Source organism: Perissodus microlepis, chromosome 18, assembly GCF_051167445.1.
Source record: "Perissodus microlepis isolate ML-2025 ecotype Zambia chromosome 18, ASM5116744v1, whole genome shotgun sequence".
Taxonomy (NCBI): domain Eukaryota; kingdom Metazoa; phylum Chordata; class Actinopteri; order Cichliformes; family Cichlidae; genus Perissodus; species Perissodus microlepis.
This window is the reverse complement of record NC_140478.1, coordinates 15804710-15826154: the sequence shown is the minus strand read 5'-3', so window position 1 is coordinate 15826154 and position 21445 is coordinate 15804710. Positions and strand designations below refer to the sequence as shown.

The 21445-nt window shown below is 39.4% G+C and overlaps 4 protein-coding genes across 7 annotated transcripts in view; 3 read left to right on the top strand and 1 right to left on the bottom strand.

Annotated features, from left to right (window-relative positions):
* Positions 1-85: 85 nt before the first annotated feature.
* LOC146367595 (glutamate-rich protein 6) lies at positions 86-4455 on the bottom strand. The gene is made up of 10 exons (XM_084912921.1): positions 4134-4455; positions 3078-3204; positions 2894-2980; positions 2611-2801; positions 2424-2488; positions 2110-2276; positions 1463-1545; positions 1153-1311; positions 715-928; positions 86-402 (listed from the first exon to the last, which is right to left on the bottom strand). The coding sequence occupies exons 1-10, from the start codon at positions 4280-4282 to the stop codon at positions 148-150; spliced, it is 1497 nt and encodes a 498-aa protein (XP_084769047.1). The 5' UTR covers positions 4283-4455; the 3' UTR covers positions 86-147.
* A 478-nt stretch (positions 4456-4933) lies between these two features.
* On the top strand, positions 4934-7735 carry LOC146367594 (uncharacterized). Its single transcript, XM_084911268.1, has 4 exons — positions 4934-5281; positions 5457-5597; positions 5682-5800; positions 6100-7735. Exons 1-4 carry the CDS (start codon positions 5011-5013, stop codon positions 6901-6903), a joined length of 1335 nt encoding a protein of 444 aa, XP_084767394.1. The 5' UTR covers positions 4934-5010; the 3' UTR covers positions 6904-7735.
* Positions 7736-9119: 1384 nt separating this feature from the next.
* LOC146367593 (uncharacterized) lies at positions 9120-11148 on the top strand. Of its 2 annotated transcripts, none has more exons than XM_084912931.1 (4): positions 9120-9458; positions 9557-9697; positions 9781-9899; positions 10142-11148. In XM_084912931.1, exons 1-4 carry the CDS (start codon positions 9185-9187, stop codon positions 11003-11005), a joined length of 1398 nt encoding a protein of 465 aa, XP_084769057.1. In that variant the 5' UTR covers positions 9120-9184; the 3' UTR covers positions 11006-11148. The 2 variants fall into 2 exon arrangements, with proteins under 2 accessions (XP_084769057.1, XP_084769058.1); XM_084912932.1 differs by having other exon boundaries at positions 9121-9458; positions 9560-9697.
* A 579-nt stretch (positions 11149-11727) lies between these two features.
* LOC146367592 (schwannomin-interacting protein 1) overlaps positions 11728-21445 on the top strand; it is a 10091-nt gene continuing 373 nt past the window's right edge. The window contains exons 1-8 of one of the 3 annotated variants that reach the window (XM_084912885.1): positions 11728-11839; positions 12151-12440; positions 15343-15452; positions 19068-19185; positions 19306-19512; positions 19915-20038; positions 20360-20497; positions 20572-21445. The exon at positions 20572-21445 is cut by the window's right edge and continues 373 nt beyond it. In XM_084912885.1, the coding sequence (XP_084769011.1) occupies positions 12222-12440; positions 15343-15452; positions 19068-19185; positions 19306-19512; positions 19915-20038; positions 20360-20457 (876 nt within the window). In that variant the 5' untranslated portion in view covers positions 11728-11839; positions 12151-12221 and the 3' untranslated portion in view covers positions 20458-20497; positions 20572-21445. Of the gene's footprint in view, positions 11840-12150; positions 12441-13428; positions 13574-15342; positions 15453-19067; positions 19186-19305; positions 19513-19914; positions 20039-20359; positions 20498-20571 lie in introns of those variants that run through there. The other 2 variants (XM_084912884.1, XM_084912886.1) reach the window with 2 other exon arrangements.

The following is a 21445-nucleotide window of genomic DNA, read 5'->3' as shown; positions in this document are numbered from 1 at the left end:
TTGTTTTTTCCTTTAGGTGATATAGTTTTCTGTTAACTAAAGTCAAAAAATGAGACATGCAAATTGTTTGTTTGTTTGGGGGGTTTTTTTGCTTTTTTTTTTTTTTTTTTTCAGTCACTGTCATCATGTTCCAATATTACATATACATCAACAATCCTGAAGGCACTTGAGGATGAAGGCTTTGTCACTGTCATTCATCATTACATCATCACTGACTTTCAGGAGCCTTTGAGCAGTAACCTGTAAGTGATGGGCTGGTGTAGTCTTAAGTTTTTGGGGATGTAAGGGCGTCGTCAGGTACTGGTGAAGATGCTGAATTGCTGCGTGGATCCTGATTTTGGCTGCCAATGCCAGCAGCTCGTCTGTAGAGACCGATGAGCCTGAAGTATGCCCGTATTCACCCTAATCAAAGATTTTTCACGTTAATGAAGCACTTTAGCATTTGTTACAGTCATTTTGCAAATCATTTAAACCCTCTGTGTAGTTAAATGTTAAAATATATTTGCTTTCATAAAGAAAGACAGAAAACTGGTAGTAATGCATACCCATATCCAAACTTTTAGACTTATTCCAGTGTCATATTCAAAATGAACATATTTTCCAACTTTTTTTTTCCCATTTTAACCCTTGTTATGTTTTATTTGTCATATGTTTAATTATATAAAATAGCCAGTTCACAATGTGCAGACTAGTTGCACAGTGCTTCAGTCTTACCTGAGCACAGCAGGTACCCACACTGAACTTAGCCTGTTGCCTGCCTGCCAAGAAGGAAACAAACACTTGTTTGTTCCCCAGGACTCGAACTCCAACAGTTTTGTTGAGGGACAGAAAGATGGGCTGCAGGGGCGTGGGAGTACCCCAGCTCCACTTACAAGTTACGTTGCCTGCATTGTTTAAGCATCGGCCACCAGACATGTTTAAGGACAGCCTGCAATGCGAGTACAGAAAAATATATGCATATAAATGGACTGTAGCTCATTGCCATTATGTATTTATGCTCACCTGTGCAAATTTTAAATATTACATTTACACCCCATAGACAAAAACATTTTTTGACAGCAACCTCTATGACAACAACAACTATAGGGCTAATAATATAATTTAAAGAGGCAATATTTAATAAATGGTAAATATTAAAAAAATGCTATCTACCATATGTTTCCATTGGTGTGATAGCATGTCGCTCTGCCATCAGACTGGAATATAGCTCTGATTTGTTGATTAGGGGCACTGACGTCATCATACACTATACAAACTCTTCCATTGTGTTCAGTGACCACGATAAGTACAGCCAAGAGCCCAGAGGGATAACTGTAACCAAGCTGGTAAGGACAGGAACACTGACTATAGAGGATATTCAATTCAACTGGAATTCACTGGATTTCTTTAATGTTTAAATTGTGCATTTTTAAATCACTTCCGCAAAGTCTCATGATCAATCTGATCAAATCTGAGAGGATACAAGACCTGAGCAGAGCCATCAGGGAACATGGTAAGGAATGTGATGCCACTGGAATAAAATTTCTGTAAAACTCCAGACCCCACCTGTGAATACAGATAAAGTTCAAAAGAAGGAATTATCATGTCTAGAAATTCTATTTTGCACACAATAACATGGACTTTTGAAAAATTATTTTTAAAAAACAATTATTATTCTTATAACCTAATAGTGTGGAGTTTGAAAGAAGTGGGAGGGTTGCTTTATTGCAAATTTACCTCTACATTCAAGTTCTCTTTCAATGTCTACACTCGTCAGCCTCTGCAGGGTCATTTTGATTGTCTTTTGGCCTTTTTACCTGGCTTTACTAGTTTACGATACTAAAACTGAGTAGTTTCTCTTTATAAATAATAATACTATTTAGCGTAATAATAAAGTCTTGCATTTGTGAAGGTTTTGGGTTCAATGTATTATGTAGACACAGTGTGACCACATGGGGGCATTGTGTTAGTGTGTAATGCAGCTGTCTGAGGCCTCTATTCAAACATAAATGAAACATCTGCGTTGGCAAGAATAAAACGTCATATATTTACAATATAATAAGAAAAAACAAGCTCTGTACAAGCTCTGTGGGTTATGAAAAATAGAAGTAATATTCATTTGCATGTTACCTGATGATTACATATGCCAAACTGAACTGGTTTCCAATCATAAAAAGGGAGCAACACCTCCTCCTCTTCCATTTTTAAGCATTTTTCACTTGTGCTACTGCAATACGTTGTCCCCTTTCCTGGAGCATGTGAGAGTCTTAACCTGAAGACCCCTGGTGCAGAGAAAGCTAAACAATAGCAAAATAGACTGCGTTAGTTTCACAGAGCTTTATAAAATCAAGATGCAGTTACCTGTCTGTCTGTCTGTCTGTCTGTTTATTATGACTGTATGCAAAAGTTTCAGGCTTCCAGTGTGAATGTTGCTAACTACTCACAGGTCTTCCCTGCAAGCAGATTAACTGGGTAACCACCGTAGATTGTAGATTCTCTTGATTGTATTCTATGAAAAAATACAAAATAAGCACTACTCATATTAATTTTGCACATTATTTGAGTCATATTTCTGTTCCTACTTTCATTCTGTTTACAGGCATTTTCATGCAAAATCATGCAAATGTGTACCTAGGTTTTCTCAGAAAGCCTTTCATAAACTTGTGGTAAGTTTCACTCTCTCTGGATTTGTGGTACAGAATTTCCATATGGTCTTTTGAAGTTAGATTACCAAAGGTTAGGTTAGATCTCTCCTCAAACAAAAGTCTCTGCTTCACCAGCATTTGACATAGCTGCTGCCGCTGAGCACAACAGAAGTGGGTCTGTGATGGACACAGAGGAGGGGGTAAGGAGGTCATGTAGTACAATAGGTGAATTTAGGGATTTTGACTTGACCATTTACAATCTGCCTCACCTCAGGATTATGTACCCATGTTAGATCCAGTAGAGGATGAGCCTTTTCCCCACAGTACTCACATTGTGCTGGGTATTCTGTCTGGGACTGAATAACATTATTTTTATTAGAGTAACATTATCTGTAACACCTTGCTTCCTTCCTTAAAAAGTAAGGAGATATTTGACTTTAAATTTTTTTTTACCCTTTGGGGAAAAGTTGTTAAATTCATCCTGTGATTGTCAGACTCACGATTGTACCTCAGAACTCCCGCAGCTCTGATACAATAGGTGGGTGGGTCACTGACAGGTTTTGGGCAATTGCATCGCATCCTCTTACCAGACAAAGAGAAAAAATGACAAATGAAAGGAAACACTCAATGATTTTAGAAAGAGTGAGATATTAATCCATATAATAATATCAAGATTATTATATGACCATGTGAAACCAACCAAGGTCTTATATGGTCGTCTGGAACATGGAGTAGATCACGAGCTAATGTAGCAGTGCCATTTAATGAAACACAGAAGTCTGAATAAGAGAACTGTTAACGGTGTTGGTATGTATTTATAAATATACACTCACTGGCCACTTCATTAGGTATTCCTGTTCAACCGCTTACATCTAACCAGCCAATGTGGATGTGGTCAAGATAACCTGCTGAAGTTCAAACTGAACAATAGAATGGTTATAAAGGGTGATTTAGTCCAGTAGAGGGCCTTTGGGATGTGGTGCAATCAGGGATTCAGCTGACAAATCTGCAGCAACTGTGTGATGCTATCATATCAACATGGACCAAATTATCCGAGGAATGATTCCAGCACCTTGTTGTCTCTGTGCCAAGAAGAGTCAAGGCAGTTTTGAAGCCAAAAGAAGGTCCACCAATCTAATAAAGTGACCAGTCAATGTACATGTAGGAGATATTTTGTTTGAAAAAAAAAAAAGTACTTTGAACAGACTTGCAGGAAAAGCTGGACTTCATCTTTTTGTCTTGACTGTGTTTAGTGTATTTATCCCAAGATAAAACAATCCATCCTGAGCTCAATGAGCTAGTCTCATGTGCTACCAGGAATCAAAACTTATCCCTAACACATACACACTCAAGTACAATACTTCTAATATAGTTTTAGATATATAAAAGCAGTCATCATTTAAGGAGGGAAAAAAGACAGATAAAGCTGACAGCAGGTGAAAACAAACACCTCTATACATAGTCTATGAAGATATGCTGAAGACAGCACGACAATAAAACACCACCTACTTGCCGCAGTGGTAGTCAAGTATTGAACGATGCTTCAGACTAGCCGGTGTTGTTAGTAACCATGGAGATGAAATAGCTGTATGGCAATGTGTAAACATAACAGCAGACCTCATTTGTGCTGCTGTCTGACTGGTTATGCTAACATTCATAAGCGTTCTGACATAAATTTCGAATAAACAGTAAAATCTATGGTAAGACTCCGGATTTAAAAAAAAAAAGCCAAAACCTTTCCACAATTATTGTAATGTGTAAATATGGTAATCTAGTGTTTACAAAGGATTTGGAGGCAGAAAATAATCCCACCTCAGTGGTTCATTTAACAGCCTTTCTGCAGCTTCACCGGCAGGTGGAGCTTTGGTGGTTGCCGTGCGATCGTAGAAGTTCGAATTCTTGATATTTTCTGAGCACGTAAGAGGTTGATCCCCAGCTTTCATTGGTCAGCTTGGAAACTGCAGCTGACAAAACAAATTCGCTTCGGTGACCGAAATCGTTTTTGCGCTTTCCATTTATGAGCAGCAGAGGTCTCTGAACACATGCCACATTAATACTATTTTTAGATGGGACAGCGGTTGTGCTTTTATTTTTCTTAGTTTACCTCATTAATTATTACTGTGTGTCTTAATTAAACTCTCTCTCTCTCTCTCTCTCTCTCTCACACACACACACACACACACACAAAGCCCGTTAAGAATAAAATGTTAACCAGACATTACTCAGGTGCATATAGTGCCAGGTAATTAGAGAATCCGTTGATGTCCCCGCAGCCGCTTCTGATTGGCTGTGGCGGCACCTGGCTTGTTTGCTGCCGCACAAATAGCCATGGCGAAGTCTCGCCTTCCAGCTCTTAACATTTCTAGGAGACACGCACAGCTAAACGATGCGTAGAGAAAAAGGGAGACGTGCCTCCGTTTGTTGTGCTGTAGCTGTTATTCTGATGTGCCATTTAGTGCAAGCAATAGAGTGTTACCGACTAACGAAAACAGAGAGGCGAGGAGGGCGCAAAGAGGCCGATGCGTTAGGTGCTCGAAAGGGGAAAGTCGTATTCGGAAAATCTGTCGGGAAAGGATCAGGCCTTGGGTCAGAGGTTAAATATGGGAAAGCCTCTACAAACTCATCCGTGGAGGAATCTTATCAAGCAGATTTTATAGGTAGGCTTCAGGTCCACAGTTTATGTCAGGACACTGGCTGCAGGAAAAGCGTGCTTATTTGGAGATGTACTTACATTTAGATTTTTATTTAAAAGCTCTATGCCTCTGTGCATAACTGCAAGACTTGCTCTTCTTGGATATTTTTTTTTTTTTTTTTTTTTTTTCCCCACGTCAGGCTGGTCAAAAGGCCAAACGTATGACGCCAGTTCCAGAGAAGCAGCATGGAGGCGCATGGTACCTTTGCTGCTGTGCGGTGGGGATCGGATGAAGTTCAGGGTAGTGGGAAGAGGAGTGTCAGAGCTAGCAGTGGACCAAGGTAAGCAAGCAGGGCTCACTTTCTTTTTTTTTTGTAAAGTGTCCATTTGGTTGCATCGTCATGTAAACTTTTTTTCCCCCATAGCAAATGCACCACCAGTACCTCTGAGCCAGGTCCCTCCCAACTGTGGCTACAACATGCAGAGGAACTTAATGTCACTTGTTATGATGGTTCCCTATGATGGCTGCAGTGTGGTTCAAGAGGTAATTTTAACTGAAATTAAGTCTTATGCTATATTTGAATAATTGGCACCCTGCTGTTAAAATTGGCTAGTCTTGGGATAATTTTTTTAATTATCAAAAGTAAATTAAAATTATGCAAAATCTTCCTTAGATGGCCGAGGCTTTACTTAGCTAGTCGTGGGTTTGGAACTGTCTCTTGGCTAAACATAAACACTTAATATTGTGATCTCCAACAATTATGGCTCTTTTAAAAGGGGGTAAATAACTTTGACTTGTTGACTGGTAACACGCAAGTCCTGATATTCCTTCTTGTTTTAAAGGGTGGCAGTTATGTGCTTCCAATGCGGTGGCAGGGTATTCCAATCTCCCTTTGGTGTTCCAAACCTGCAGCACCAGCTCTTATGACAACTGCCTCTCAAACCCCTCAGGACCCCGCATCAAACTCCCAGATGCCCTACACTAGCAAAAATCCAGACCAATTGTATGCCCATGTTCCTCAACCCTTTTTCTTTCCACAACAAATGCATTATCCATATCCTTCAGTTGCCGTATCGGATCCTGCAGAACCCATTAAGCAGTCAGAAATGCCCCCATTCCAGCAATACCCTCCACTCTTTCCCCCCCTCTATCCTTACTTTTATCCCCCACTTCCAGCCACAAGAGCAGCCCCAACCACCACTGCAAAGCCAGAATCCTTCGTTCCCCCAGAGTTTCTCTTACCTGGTTACAAACCAGTTGGTCCACCTTTTCTTTGGCCCTTTCCATTACCTGTGCCAGCAGATACTCAAACCACAGCTAATGCTGACTCTTATCACCACTCACTGCAGCTTCCACCCAATGTGCATTTCCTCTCCCAGTATCCTCTCTTTCCTCAGTTTGTCCCTCTTCCACAGTATCCGAACAACCCTAATGCAGATTTGGCAGCTGCTACTGGAAGCTCGGACACCGTACTCCCGCAATATGTTGTGCCTTTCCCTCAATTTGTTCCTCAATATCCAAGCAATCCTAATCCAGACTTGGAAAGCGGAAGCACAGACACTCTGCTGCCTCAAGCTCAGTCGCACAATTTTCCACACTTCCATCAACAAGTTCAGTTAATGCCCAATCCCTCCCTTTCGTCATAGTTTGAAGAAAATATAATAAAGGCTTTAAATAACACCAGTTCTTGGTTTGAAGTTCTTTGTTCAACAGCTCAACTCAATCAGCACCACAGATTCAAACTCAAGAATCATAAATGTTATGAGCATTTAGTGCAAAGGTGATTGGAATTAATAAGCAGACTTGATATTTGGATGTTGGGGGCTCAAATTTAACTGATTAATGTCCCCGTTGTCTGCAACCACCCACCAAACAAAGGGGGGTCGGGTGGATATGTAATGTTGGAAAGTCACTATTTTGTTGCACTATGCTGGGCTTATGTAGCCTGAACTGTGAAGCTTGCTTTTCACTGATAAAAAGCAATGTTCTGTTATGCTGTTCCAACTTAGTCAAAGCAGAAAATGGACTATCTTTACAGGACTTACTCATGTACAGTTGTACACCAGGTCCTTTACCTGGCATGCTGGGTCCTTCAAGAGATCCGTTTTACTCAAATGGCACCAGGAAAAAAACAAGTCTTCCATATATCATATATTTTTGCTTTGTGTTACAGGTTATTCAGCTTGTTGCTCGTCTCTCTCTCGCTCTCTTAAAAAATACATGTGACATATAATGTAATTGCAAGGAGGTATTTCTGCAGTCTATTGATTACTAGATAGTGGAAAGGGGGTGGGATTAAATAAGCTTATGCTTCTTCCTGCTCCTTTTTGAACATGAAAGTTATTTGTAGTTGTGGTTGCTCGTTTTCCTTTTGTTTTGCTTTGTTTGTCTCTGTTTAATTCTATGTTGTTGTACTTTTTCAACATGTTCAAAATAAAGATTCAATCAATCAATCAATCAATCAAAAAATATTTTTGTCATTTTTGACAATTTCTATTTTGCTCCACCCTCCCAGTTTTCTCTTTACACTCTTCATTTTGTTCCTTTTAATAAAAATGAAAAAACTAACACAATTTGTAAATACAGATAATCAGAAATAACCAGGGTGACTGTTGCTTAGGAGACAACAGTGGTCATCCGACAATTGAGAAGTTGGTGTTTCAGTCCCTGGCTGCTCCAGTCTGCATGCCAAATATTCCAGAATAAGTATCATGCATCCATTGGAGTGCAATGTGAGATGGCACTTAAGCTTAGAATAAAAACTGCTCGAATGGGCGGGTGTGAATGAGGCATATTGTATAAAGTGCTCAAGAGGAGTTGGGAAAAAAAACTAAACCAGTCCATTTACCATAACCACCATCTTAGGCCACTCATTGGATTTATTATTTTTTTCTTGGAGTTGTTTGAGGCCATCCTTTCTTTCAGTAAGCTGTTTGCAATAGCTTGCCAAGCTCTGCAAACAAGCGTTTTAACGGCACACTATTTTGCATATACAGGTTTATTCAGATATTAATTTTAGTAACGCAAATTACAAAGTGATTTCATTTTTCTTTTAACTTGTTAACCTGCAATTGATGAAAAACAACACATATTATGAGATGTAAATTTGTGTATGGATTTTTAAAATCACATTTGTGGTTTGGTTATTTGCTACAAAGTAAATTTGTCCAGATATTTTAGGAAAAAGTCAGCAGAGCGTTTTTTCTGCTTTATTGCAGCATTTTATTGGGTAGGCATTTATAAAGTGGCACCATGATGAAATTACTAGTTTGTACTTCTGGTTTCATACTTCTGCATGCATTCTGACAAATGCATATATGGTGTAAAAATGTAACTAAATGGAGAAGCAAATACTACACTACTGCTGCATTTCATTTTTTCCCCAGTTCTTTTTCTTTTACAGGATCTTATAAAACTCTTCTCTGCTCAGTCATTCAGTGTTCAAGCTACAGTTAGATGGTGTTTACTACTGTAATTCTTGAAACTGAGAACTTTTATTTGATTATTAATCGAGTCAAAGAAGAGTTTCTTAAGCTCATTGGAATAACCTACCTAGACTTATTTGAATTTTTCTTGATTCAATTCACTTATGTTCCAAAGGAGAATAATTTTACTTTAACCAAAATTAGTTTAACCAGAGACAGAGCCTGCACTTGTCTACAGTATATCTAAATAGGATAATCTTGTCTGCATACTCATGAGTTATGATGACTATAGAATTCCATGCATTTCATGCTCCATAAAAAATGTTCTACTTATCCCAGGACAACACTAGAGTCAGCTGCCAAAGGCGCTTAATGAGGCCACAGGTGCAAACTGTAACTGTGTTGATTAGCTGGTGACAAATTGCAGACAGCATCAGAAGCTCTCATTTGGTTGTTCTGCATCGCTGTGAAGTGCTTTCCATCTGCATCGTGTGTCACCACTATGGGAGGTGATAGAAGTGGGAGATGTAGAGCATGTCAAACTGTGGCAGTCACATTACTCCTGTGCTCTTTAGCCCTTTGTTTAAACTTGCAAGTGCTGGGCAAAAAAGTTAAACATGAGGGATCTAGTGAGACTGCAGAAAAGAAAGATGGAAGAAAGGGAAGCATTCTCTTTAATGGAAAAAGGCTTAACTCCCAGTCAGGATCTGCTTCTTCTGCAGCTGCCACAGGACATGCGTTGCTGCAAGTTGACTTGCATCAGTCAAGCATCACAGGTAACACTTGGTTGTTTCTGCTAATTTGATATGCTCGGTACACTTGAGGCAAAGGTTGTTGCAGTTAACTTTGTGTTGGGATATCTTTCTTCCTAAAGCAGAGAGTAGATCAAAGCTGAAGAATGACACTGCTAATGAAGCAGCATGGAGGCAATTAAACTCTTCACTACACTGTAGTGATAACCAGATGAAGCTGAAGGCCATGGGGCCTGGTGCTGCTGATCTACAACTGCACATAGGTAGAAAAAATATGCAAAAAAAAGTGTGCAAAACATTTTTAAAAACTGTCATTGAATACTGGCATGTTTTCTCCTTCTCTCAGAAAATGCACAACCCTTACCACTGAAGCACGTGCCTGAAAGCTGTGGTTTCTCAATGCAGCAGAATGCACTGGGACTAGTTCTAAATGTCCCTTATAATGCCTGCAGTGTGCTAACAGAGGTATGCTTTTTTTATTATTATTATTATTATTATTATTATTATTATTATTATTATTATAATAAAAGGACCTGGACTTGATGAAATGTGGTTTTCATATCTGCACTATTTGATGAATTCCATATTTTCTTTTGGTAGTTTTGAAAAACAACTCTTCAAACTTAGAGTTGGTATAACTGCTTGATGCTAAGTTTGCCAAAAAAAAAAAAAACCCAGGCCAAAACATGTTTGTTTTTTTGTTTCAGAATGGAAGATATGTGTTGCCAATGAATTGGCGGGGGATGGCAGTTAAATTCATCTGCCCAGTTCAACAGTCCAGGAAATTTCCTTCCTCTCTCAGGCCATGGCACTTCCATCGCTCAAGACGACAAGCAAAACAGCCCTATTATCCTAATCTATATAATTCCTACTGGTATAACTATTACATGCATATGATGGCACCAGGTGCTAAGACTAACCCAACTACAACTACCACTCGCCCTCACACAAAGCCACCTGGATATTCATACCCTCTGTACTACCCATATACCTTTTATTACCCCTACTACTCCTCCTACTTTCTCCCAGTGAAGACCACTGTGCCACCAGCTACAACCACTGTGGCACCACCTATGGCTGTTAGACCTAGCGGCAACAAAATTCCTTCCAAGAGCCCTGCCTATTACCCTCCACATTTTCCTAATATGCACTACCTTCCACCAGTCCAACAGTTGCAAATGATCCCTGACAAAACTCAGGTTTACTACTACAACCCGGAGACTGAATATTTCTATGGAAAGCCTTCATACCAACAAAAACCAAATTTGCCAAAGCAACCTACTTGGTCTCAATTTACCCCAGTTGCTATGCCAGGTTACCCAGCTTCCCCTGTGAAACTGAGTTACCCAAGCCCCGTCAGCCCAGAAACCTCTGCAGCCCCTATAGCACCATATGTTCCATTTGACAAGCTCCCCTTTGAGCCATATGTTGTATACAAGGCTAAGAAACTCCCTGATGACCAGAAGTACATGGCCAAAGCAGGTTTTAAATCTAGATTCCAAACACATTCAGGCTTCCCTTTGCAAATTGCTTCCAGGTTTCCTCAGTACAGAGGTCAAGGAGGTCCCTGACTGGGAATTAAGCAGAGCTGTAAGTGCTAAGGGTTTCTTGTTGGTGTGAATTTGGTAATGGTTGAATTGTTCTAAGAAAATCTTGTTTTCTCGTGGTGCATCATGATGATGATGATGATGAAAATTCATTAAAGATTTTTCTACTGTGAACTTGTTCTCATGTATGTGTTTTTGTTTTGTTTTTTTCCCACTACAAAAGACTACACTCTTCATGTGAAAAGGACTGGTCATTTAATGATGGTGAAATGCACAGTCCTAAGCATGTTGGTTGTCATGGTACACCCCTTTCTAAAACACCAAACTGAATTACTGTTCAAATGTTTGACCTATTTATAGCAAGCCCCCTCAATACTTGTTAGAGCGTATACTAAGACAATGAATCAAAGTCTCTAGAGGGCTACCTTTAGTTCTTGTTTATGGAACACATTTTTGGTGGTGGTTTTTTTTTTTTTTTTTTTTTTTTTTTTTTTTCTTGTCTTTGCACAAACTTTTTTTTTTGCATAAATCCCATTCACCCACTGCACATAGACCCTATTCTGTCTGCTCCTATATATTTTCACAGTGCTCTCTCCCCCTTGGGCACCCCGTGACTGTGTGTACACACTTCGCTGAAACTCAACCACACGTGACAACTGAGAGATGTGTAATGCTGGACTCTGAATCCAGACACGCTCAGTGTCGTTCAGCCTCTTCATTTTCTAAACGCTACTTGGAGGGTCCAGAGCTCCAGAACAAGAAATCAAGTAGATCATTCATGCAACACTGCGTATGTCTCGCTGCAGCTGGTTAAATTATTCAATCATTTAAAGAAGTGGTTGCATCTCTTTAGCCAAGGTGAGCGTTTTATGTGGTACAAAGGATTTTGCTTTATCTTTTTACTAGTGATAAAGAATTTGGATGTTTGTATCAGGCTATAGATTTGTTTTGTGGCTTTGTTTAAATGAACTTAATGAAAGGATTAAAACCAGAGACTGAAATTCTACATTTTTTTTAAATCTCATTTTGTTATATAATCTATTTTTTTCTATCCATGCTACCACAGGAAACATTAAGATACCGTGCATTAAATAGACTGGAACAGCCGTCGTTTAAACAACAAATTTTGGTCAAAGATCTGTATTCCTCTCCTGTTTATGTCTGGCTAGATTCCCAACCAGATCTCTCAGCTCCTCCTCCATCTCTAAAATTTGCTCCGCCTACTCTACTTTGTATCTTTATGGAGGACTATGATGTGGACATGGATGAGGAAGAGGAGGGAGACGTATTCACTAGAAAGGCCACAACGTGCCACTGGTGGGAAGATGCACAGCATCAGGGAGGAAGACTAAGATGCATGGTAAACAGTCGCAGCTGGGCAGAGGAGCTTAAGGATATCTTTGCACCACAGGCAGATCACTGTTACAGTGGAGCAAGAACCAGGCTGTCCAGCATCTCTGTGAGTGATTCACTGTGTCTCTTGTTTGATCCACACATGGAAATAATTGAGGACACTTGTTCTGATGGCTACATCTCTTGTAGCTGTTGAAGAGACTTCTCCAAATAAAAAGGAATGGGCTATAGGGAAAAAATTTAATTTGGGTAAAAGACAAGTGCAACAACAGGCTGTGTTTATTGCCATATTTGCAATATGCAGTTCTGTAACTGTTTTTATATGCATGCAGTATATAATTATATATATATATATATATATATATATGCAGCATATTTTCCATAAGCAAAATTCCTGGCATGAAGAGACAGAATATTTGGCTTGATGTTGACGAAAGAAGGAAGATGACTCAGTCTTTAGGCATTTAATCAGTGCACAACTGCACTGTGACACAGCACTGTGGGAACTAACTGCAAGCCTGTGTGTGTGTGTGCAACACTGGTTGTTTATGCACATGTGGACAAATGCGTCATGTGCTTCCTTATGCCTCTTACGGCTCATTACACTTGTACCTTTGATGTGGGATGAGGCTGGAGGAAATTCCTCCAGAAGACAAAACAAATATAATAAATCTACTACGCTGTGTAAGGCCAGTAATCAGATGTTGATCTATTAGAGAACCAGCTATGGCCTCTAAGTATTTTGTTGCATTCTCATCCATTAGGCCTTCTAGCCTAGTCCACCTGCCATTTTTTTTATAGATCCAAAATGTCTGCCTCAATTTATCAGAAACACAGATTTATTATTTGTCCCTCTCCTTCCAGTAAAGGAAAGGTGAAGAGGAGAAGGCAAGAGAGAGAAAATAGAGGAAGATGGAGGTACAGATAACAGATCAGGAAAGCAGTGGCAGCACTGAGCAGCTTCTTCTCTCCCCTCCCTTGATTTCTCTCTCCTCCTCTGCTTCCGTCGCTGCCCACTCCTTCCTCTCTTGCTCCCACGTCTCCCCACCCTCCCCTATCTGCTGCCTCTCCCCTCCCCGCTCTGTCATCCCTTCCTCCCACCCTCGCTCTCCTGCACGGAGCTGCGGTATAAGAGAGGGTCTCCTGGGTCTAGTTTCACTGCAGTGTAGAGGAGGGCAGGACGGCTGTTTTAGTACGATGCGCTGAAGGATGGTGCACCAAGAGAAACGCATTTACCAGGTGTGTGGATTTGTATTTGCTTGCATTTAGTGTGTGATTCTGATGGGTGTGTAGCATTTAACAAGATATTTAAAGGTATACATGATAGGTATCCATCATGGGTGTGATGCTGTAGATAAATCAGCCGTATGGGATGAGTGGAAAAGGGAGTGAGCGTGTTCATATGTGGTTGTGCTCGAATATATCTGTGTAATATGTATGCTCCTGCATTTGTTCAGTCAGATTTGACACAATTTTCCATCTCAGATCATTGATATCTATATCATTGTATGTTATACTGTCTTTTGTTTGAATAGGAACTAAAATCGTTCTACATTTGCATTTGTCATACCATGTACATTCTTTATAAGGGGTACAATTTTTGGCTTGTGGGGGTGCATGTGCTCGTGTAGTCAGTTTGTGAGTAAGGAGGGCATCTGTTTGTCTGAAGTGGGTGAGCAGGGGCCAGCGTTGGTTTGGAGAATGATGGCGATGAACTCATTTATGCTTTTACGTCACATCCTCATCTAAGGATGCGTCACAAAAAAAGAGGGTGTAGTGGTGTGTGTATGTGTATGTATCAGTTTTTCAGCTATTTTGAGTACAAACGCTGACACATAAGAGAAACGTGCCTAATTTTAGAAGTGTTATTCAATATATGTGTGGTTCCAAAGAGCACACACAAACTCAGGCAGCTTTAGCAGATGTTTTTGGCTCAAATCCATCATATATAAATACTTTCCCTTTGATGCCAGAATAGAAAATCATGTTGTGAGGATCCAAGGGGAAAAAATGAGATCGGTTCAAAGGGGGAGCTACAGACTGAAAGCTGAGATGAAGTGAAATAAAAGGAAACGAGATAGAAGGCTCAGGTGTGGAAGCTCAAAAGGTTAAAGGGTAAAAGAATGAGAAATACAGATGAGGGAAAGGGGGCAGAACATAAAGATCCAATGTCATTAAAGTGAAACAAAAAGTATGAAAAATGGGACGTCGGTCAAGAGAAACTAGTCACATAGGAAGAGGAAGCTGTAAAACACCAGCCCACAGTGACACGGCATTTTGAATCAGCAGCACTAAAAGAATGCAATGGAATTTTTTAAACCAGTTTAGATAGTACCTGCTGTTTTGATGATGAAATGTGATGCATAAATTAGTGAAAGAAGCCATTTATGGATGATTCACCGTCACTACAATCCTATGATTGTAATGAACAAAGATCTTTAATAAAAATGCATTCAGATGCACTGACATAACTGGATAGATACACCTATTACTTGTTTCATTATTCAGTCTTTTCTGGGCCTGGCCTGTGGAAAAAAAAAATATGTGCACTGTCTCTCAGAGTTGAAACAGTACGTTTCTCTGAAGTGTTAATGAGGACTGCATCTGCCAGATTCATTCGTTTAATCATTTTCTATACATCTATTTCAATACTACTGTTTACACGCATTAGATGAGAAATCCTGGACAGGCTGTCAGCTGGTAGTAGTAGCAGATAATGAATGTTTTAACACTCATATTCATACATGGAATCAAAAGTAGATGGTAGATGTGAATCCATCACATCTTCCCTCTTAATCGGGTGTAACAGGATTTATAGTTGATTAGAAGAAATGAGAGTGTCCTCTCATTTTGGTATTACCTGAATTTATGCATTTGTTTATGAATTTCATCAGTCTTCCTTGTCAATAAGCGACCCACTTGGCAAATCAAGCAGAGAGAGACGGCAGCACAGGAGCCTCGTCTGTGTTAATATTCTTTGTGCTTCCACATTTCTCTGTTTGTGGCAGGCCCAGAGGAATGAGAGAGAGTCCATCAGGCAGAAACTTGCCCTTGGCAGTTTCTATGACGATGAGCCAGTCATCTACACCAGCTGCAGCAAGAACGGCCCTTCGTCTCGGTGCGTTTGACTGAGTGTATGTGTATGTGTGAGCAAGCAGAAGAGAATGGTTAATTTTGAATAGTAACAGTAATAATGTGATAGATTGTTGGCTTTATATGTCATTCTGACTGCATTTGAACATCTTCAGAGCACAGTGATGTACAATAAAATTAAATAAAAAAAAAAAAAATCACTGAAATTTGGTGAACTGAATTTCATCAAACTCATTTGGTTTCCTGAAGCTGCTCAGTTCTCACAAAGCCTTTTCATATTAAAGTCTAGATCTCATGAAAATAATTTTTTTATGTATGTATTTATTTATTTTGTTGGCCGCGTCTCTGAGATGCCAACTGTATCATGGAAGCACTTTAAGTTAACCCTTTATTTACAATAGGCCTTGTGGAGGGCCCATTTTACAAGCTCTTTCATATGACCTTGACTCGGTTACCATTTCTGCTAGAGACAAAATTCAAATGGTTTCAGAAAGAAGAGAAGAAGAGCTTTTGGGGGGATATTTAGTGTATCATTGTAGCAAAAAGCATTCATAAAATACTGCTGTGTAAAGAAGGACATAAAATTCAGCTCTGCCTAGGTTTTATTACCTGCATTTTACATTACTGTAAGTCCTCAGCCATTTTTGGGAGAGGAAATTCAAATGATTCACAGTAATGAGAGTTATCTGGTGATTTTACAGAGAAAATGTACAAAATAACTCCACTTAACCGTATTATACTTGGGTGTTAAAGGGTTAAGACCTTTACAGCCAGGAGAGGGGATTAATCATCAGATTACGTCATTTGTTGACTAACAACTGTTAGCTGAAAACTACAACAAACAAATTAGGAAGATGGAATAGTTTTCCCTGGTAGAAATTTATCTAGAAGCAGTGACGTTCTGGAGTTGTGTGTACGTTTAATTATCATGGCTGGTTTCATACGGACTGTGCAACAACAGAGGATGAAAGTGAGTCATTTAAGTCACAGACATGCAAAGCGAAAGTGAAAGCTTTCCCGGAGTGCCACAGTTATGTTTACAGTCAGTCTAAAGGGACTGACAATGGGCTATCTAGAGAGTATGGAAAGAATGGGAACGTAGAGCATGGCACTGTGGTTAACCTCTGTTGCATGATGAGCTGCCCACACAGAAACTAAGCGATGCCCCAGCTTCATGGTGGGACACAGTTCAGACATGATGTTCTCAAAACGGATAGCTCTCTTCGAACTCTGTGCCACCAACCTGCCCGTTAAATCATTAAATAATAAAAATAAAAGGACAGTGTAATATTTTTTTTAAATATCAGAAATATCCAAATATTTTATTTTTTAAACATTAGTATTCAATGTTTTTTTTTTAAATTTGTTGGACTTGTTGTTTATTTTTGCAATGCAAATAAAATAAGTTGATCAGTAATTTTTTTACTTACTTAGAGAATATTTTATATCTTCTTATAAAATGTCATTGTAAATAGTACTATATTTGATAGAAATCAAATAACATACTAGTTTCCATGGAAATGACATTTCACGTCTGCAGTTTTGGATAGAAAAACACAAAACATGTAATGCAACTGGAACGACTTGCATTATGACAGACTCCCCGTGGTTAACCAAAGCCGCAGCACTTACATCAGTACTCTTTCTCTCCGTGACGCCAGTTGACCTCCAGTAGCTTTTTGGCTCCCAACCTTTTTTTTTTTCCTTTTTCCCACAATACCCTTTAGCTTATGTCACACAGTGGTGCTGTCCTTCGTTACTGTAGATGTTTGAGAAAGTAGTTTCGTCAGCTTGCGAAAGAAGAAGTAATGCCTGACACAGTTATCCACAGCTACAATTGGTGGAATTGAGCATGTGACCCCCTCCCCCGTTGGAGGTAAAGGTGTAACGGGGTGTAGTTTAGGGTGGAAATTCCAAAAAGAGTTAGTGAGGTGTTGTTTAAGTAATTGTTTTTGTCTTAGTGTAGGGGAAGGTTACTTTGGGTTGTTAGGTTCTTTCAGTATCATGATCTGGAATTGAATAAATGGTGTTTTGAACCCTTGGAAAGGCTGAGGTTAAGGTTTTTTTTCCATCACTTCTGTATAAGAGATGTTACCGACCATTTTTAAAGACCTTGTTTATGAAATGGGAAAAAGAGTCTTTGCCCACATTGTTGTAAAGTCGGATGAATTGTTTCATAATGAATACTATCCTAACCTGCTGTGTGACCTAAAGTAACAGAAATCAGAATAAATAAAAGGCTTTATGCTTTACTATGCTGTTTCCATATCTGTGATTAAATCTTTGGATCTAGCTAAACAATTTTTGGGATGTGCCAAAAATTCCAATATGGAGGAACCACTGGAAATATGAATATATGCAGAAATTCAAAGTCAATGGGCAAACATTTTACCTTGATTGCGATTAATTAATTAGGCTTTTTATTGTAAATATGCCGCTAAACTAAATGTTTAATATTAATTAAAGCTTGAGCAGTTAGCTAATGTAATATTGTTGCGCTCCAAGTGTTGAAATACACTGGCGGTATTACTGTTGGTCGCTTCAACCATTTTTCTCTCAGTTTTCTTCTTTTTGTTTGAGGTTGACTCTCCTGTAGCCAAAAATGTCTCCAAATAAGAGACACATCAATTTTATTTGGCCCTATGTTTAACTTTTCCTACATGATGCTTCCATGTGGCAGACTGGACAGGGCAGAGTGTGCTTTAAACGAATTCTGTATTGACAGAAAAATAAAAATAATTTAAAAAAATAACCGACGTTCGTAAGATTAAATCAGTTAGAGGTTCTAAATGTTGGTTTTGGTTTATTTTAGGTGAACTGACCAGCTCTAACCAATGTGTACCCAGACTGCATCACTGACATGTGAATCCAACAAATGTCAACAAAAATGAATGCATTTGGTCCAAAGTATCATATGAATTATTGTTAGCCAATTTCGCATTCAGGTGTTAGCCAGCAAAAACAGTTGATTAGATTAATTATAAGTTAATATGAGAATGAATGTGTGGACCACGCCATTGTAATGAAGCAACATCTTGGGAAGCTTTAACAGCTGGAAAAATCAGGAAATTTTTGTTTTGCTACACTGAGTTAGACTTCAAAATTCAGATACATTGACAGGCAGGACACCAAAGCGTAACACACAGCAAGATTAAATAGGCCTGTAGACTTAGCTAAGCATCAAATGAAATAACTCAAACATAACTTTTATTGCCTGATTTTCATTTTTCAAATGCATTTATAAGTTTTGCCCTAAACAAATGAAAACAAAGAAAATAGACAAGAAACTAAACAAATACAAATGACTTTTTGTGTCGTGGTGTAAAAATCCAGTTGGTCTTCCTCAGAATCACAACTCATAAGTAAACTGTGAAACTTTCTTCTGACGCTGTCTTTTTTTTTTTTTAAGTGACTGTTTTCACTAAGCGGAAGAGAATGGATGAACTGTTTTCACTCTTTGCCTTACCACTTTTCATGCTTATATGCAGCATTGTTTGACAATAAGACCCGAATTTTTTTTTATTTTAAATGGTGTTTGCTTCTTGTGTGCAAACAGCATTGGCCTGTGCTCTCTAATGTGTGATTCTGACTAAAACGGGTGCGATCTGAGCGCCTCTGAATATTGCATTTGTGTTCTCAGGCTGCAGAGTGGGGTGAACCTGCAGGTGTGTTTTGTTAATGACAGCAGCAGCGACAAGGACAGCGATGCTGAAGACAGCAGGACAGAGACCAGCCTAGACACACCGCTGTCACCTGTGGTATGTGTCCGAGTCTCTCTGTGTCACCATATGTGGGTTTTATGTGTGTTTCTGTTCCACTACACTCGTGAGGTGACCGCAGTTGTTGTTGCATCACAGTATCGCTCACTTCCTATACAGAGTAAGCAGAGCTCATCTCTGTCGGACCGGGACACTGGAGAGGAGGATTCAGATCCTTTAGATGACTGCGGTGGGTTTTGGCGAGTGCAGCGAAGGCTGCAAGAGGAGGCCCGGGTGGCGTTGGCTCTGGCTCGACCCATGGCCCGCATGCAGGTGGAGGTAGAGAGGCAAATTCAGCTTCACAGACGTTCACCTGTGGCTGACTTGGTGAGTCAGAGGGGTTTTATGCACAGAGGTCTTAATTCCCTCTTCCATGGAAAATTCAATGTAGGAAATTATTAAGGGCACTAAAATATCAAGGAAAATAAAGTGAAAATGGAATGTAAGTTGGTGTTTCAGTAAATATGACATAATAAAACTACATAGGCACATGAAGAGGTCAACACTTTTTATGTGTACGTGAGACGTGGCTGCATGTTACCAAGAGAAAGCCCCTGAAACTGGTGAACAGACGTGTTGCAAGTTGCAGTTAGAGGCTGCGTCATGTGAAAATCCAGAGATCCAGTTGATTAATAATTAACAACACTTTTTAAGTCTTTATTTACACTCAAATGTTTGACACATTTTGACGTGCAGTAATTTCCCGTCTGTGTGTGCTTATGCGAGCAGCTTCCCCATTTGCCCCACATCAGTGAGGGTTTAATGAAGAGGAATCTGAGGCAAGGGGACATGAGAGACATGAGTCTTGGACAGCTGCAAGTCATCACGAATGATTTGCATTCACAGATTCAGAGTGAGTAGATGACTCACGCGTAAAGACACAAATTAGTTAATAAAAACCAAGCCAAAAGACTGATCTGTACTTCATCAGATTTTAATATTTTTATTCATGCCATCAATGCTATTATTTCTATCAAATAAAGTATCAAAAGACATTCAGTCCACTTAAGAATTTATACGATATCTTTCGGGATTGTTTTTCTCTTCTTCACTTCCTATTTTTTAACACATTTCTGTCTAACCTCATCACAACAAAAGCACACACTTGGCACGATAAAATACAATCATACAAGGGAAACAAACATTCGAAGACTGGATTTGTATCTTCAAACAGGTCTAAATGAGGAGCTGGTACAGCTGCTGCTGATGAGGGATGAGCTGCATGTGGAGCAGGACGCTATGCTAGTGGACATAGAGGACCTCACCAGGTGAACCACAGTTTTTCTCCACCTCAGCTTCTTAGCTGTCAAAGGTATTGGAAGCGCTGTCACTTCACAGTATGTCCTGGACTCACTTTAACATATTTCTTCTTGTTTGTTATGGCAGGCATGCACATAGCCATCAGCGGCACCAGCCAGAGAAAGGCATCTCTAAATAAACACCTTGTCTACACATGTGTCTGTATGCACGCCGTCCGATTTCCCACTCTACGGACTGCTACCAGTGTTGCTAATGAAACTTCATCTGTGCTCACTGTATCTGGAGAGTTGAATGCAGCATATAGAGTAGTATTAAGACACATGTGATACGTTGCGCCACATCTTAGAACCTCAAAACACAACATCTACATGTGTAAGATCACCAATTTCAGTATTGACAGATGAGTTTGTGCAGGCGTTCCACTTCCACTCAGCATGATTGTCCCCATCATATTTCATAAAATTAGGGGAGTCGAGTTGATTCCATCCCTGATCTTTATTTAGCACTCAATGATTTTGGCACAGCTGGGTTGGAGAGAGCACCACCATGCCTTGTGTCTCTTTTTTTTATGAAAAAGGATGATGAGTTGAGATCTTGAGGTCTTTTGTTTGGCTCTAATAATCAACAGGGTTCTTAGAAATGCTCTGTTCACTTGTATATCGTTCACTTCACTAAGAGCACTGTGACATTGCTGTTTATCACTCTCATTCACTATCAAGCATCACATATCTGATCTGGTATAATAGGAAACGATAAGTACTCTGTATTTGTTACATTTAAGCAACTGCTTTCCAGAAAGTTCCTAAAAAATCTTTAAGACTCAAACCTTAATATAATTAAATAGCTGCTACAGTTTCCACCTCCTTTAAAGACATTTAGAGCTTTACTGGACAGTATTTTGACCTTTATTTGGGCAAATCTGTATTTGTCAAATGTGATGATCTGCGCAGTAGAAGACACAAAAAGTTCATTTTTTTCAAAGTTTACACAAAGCTGTAAA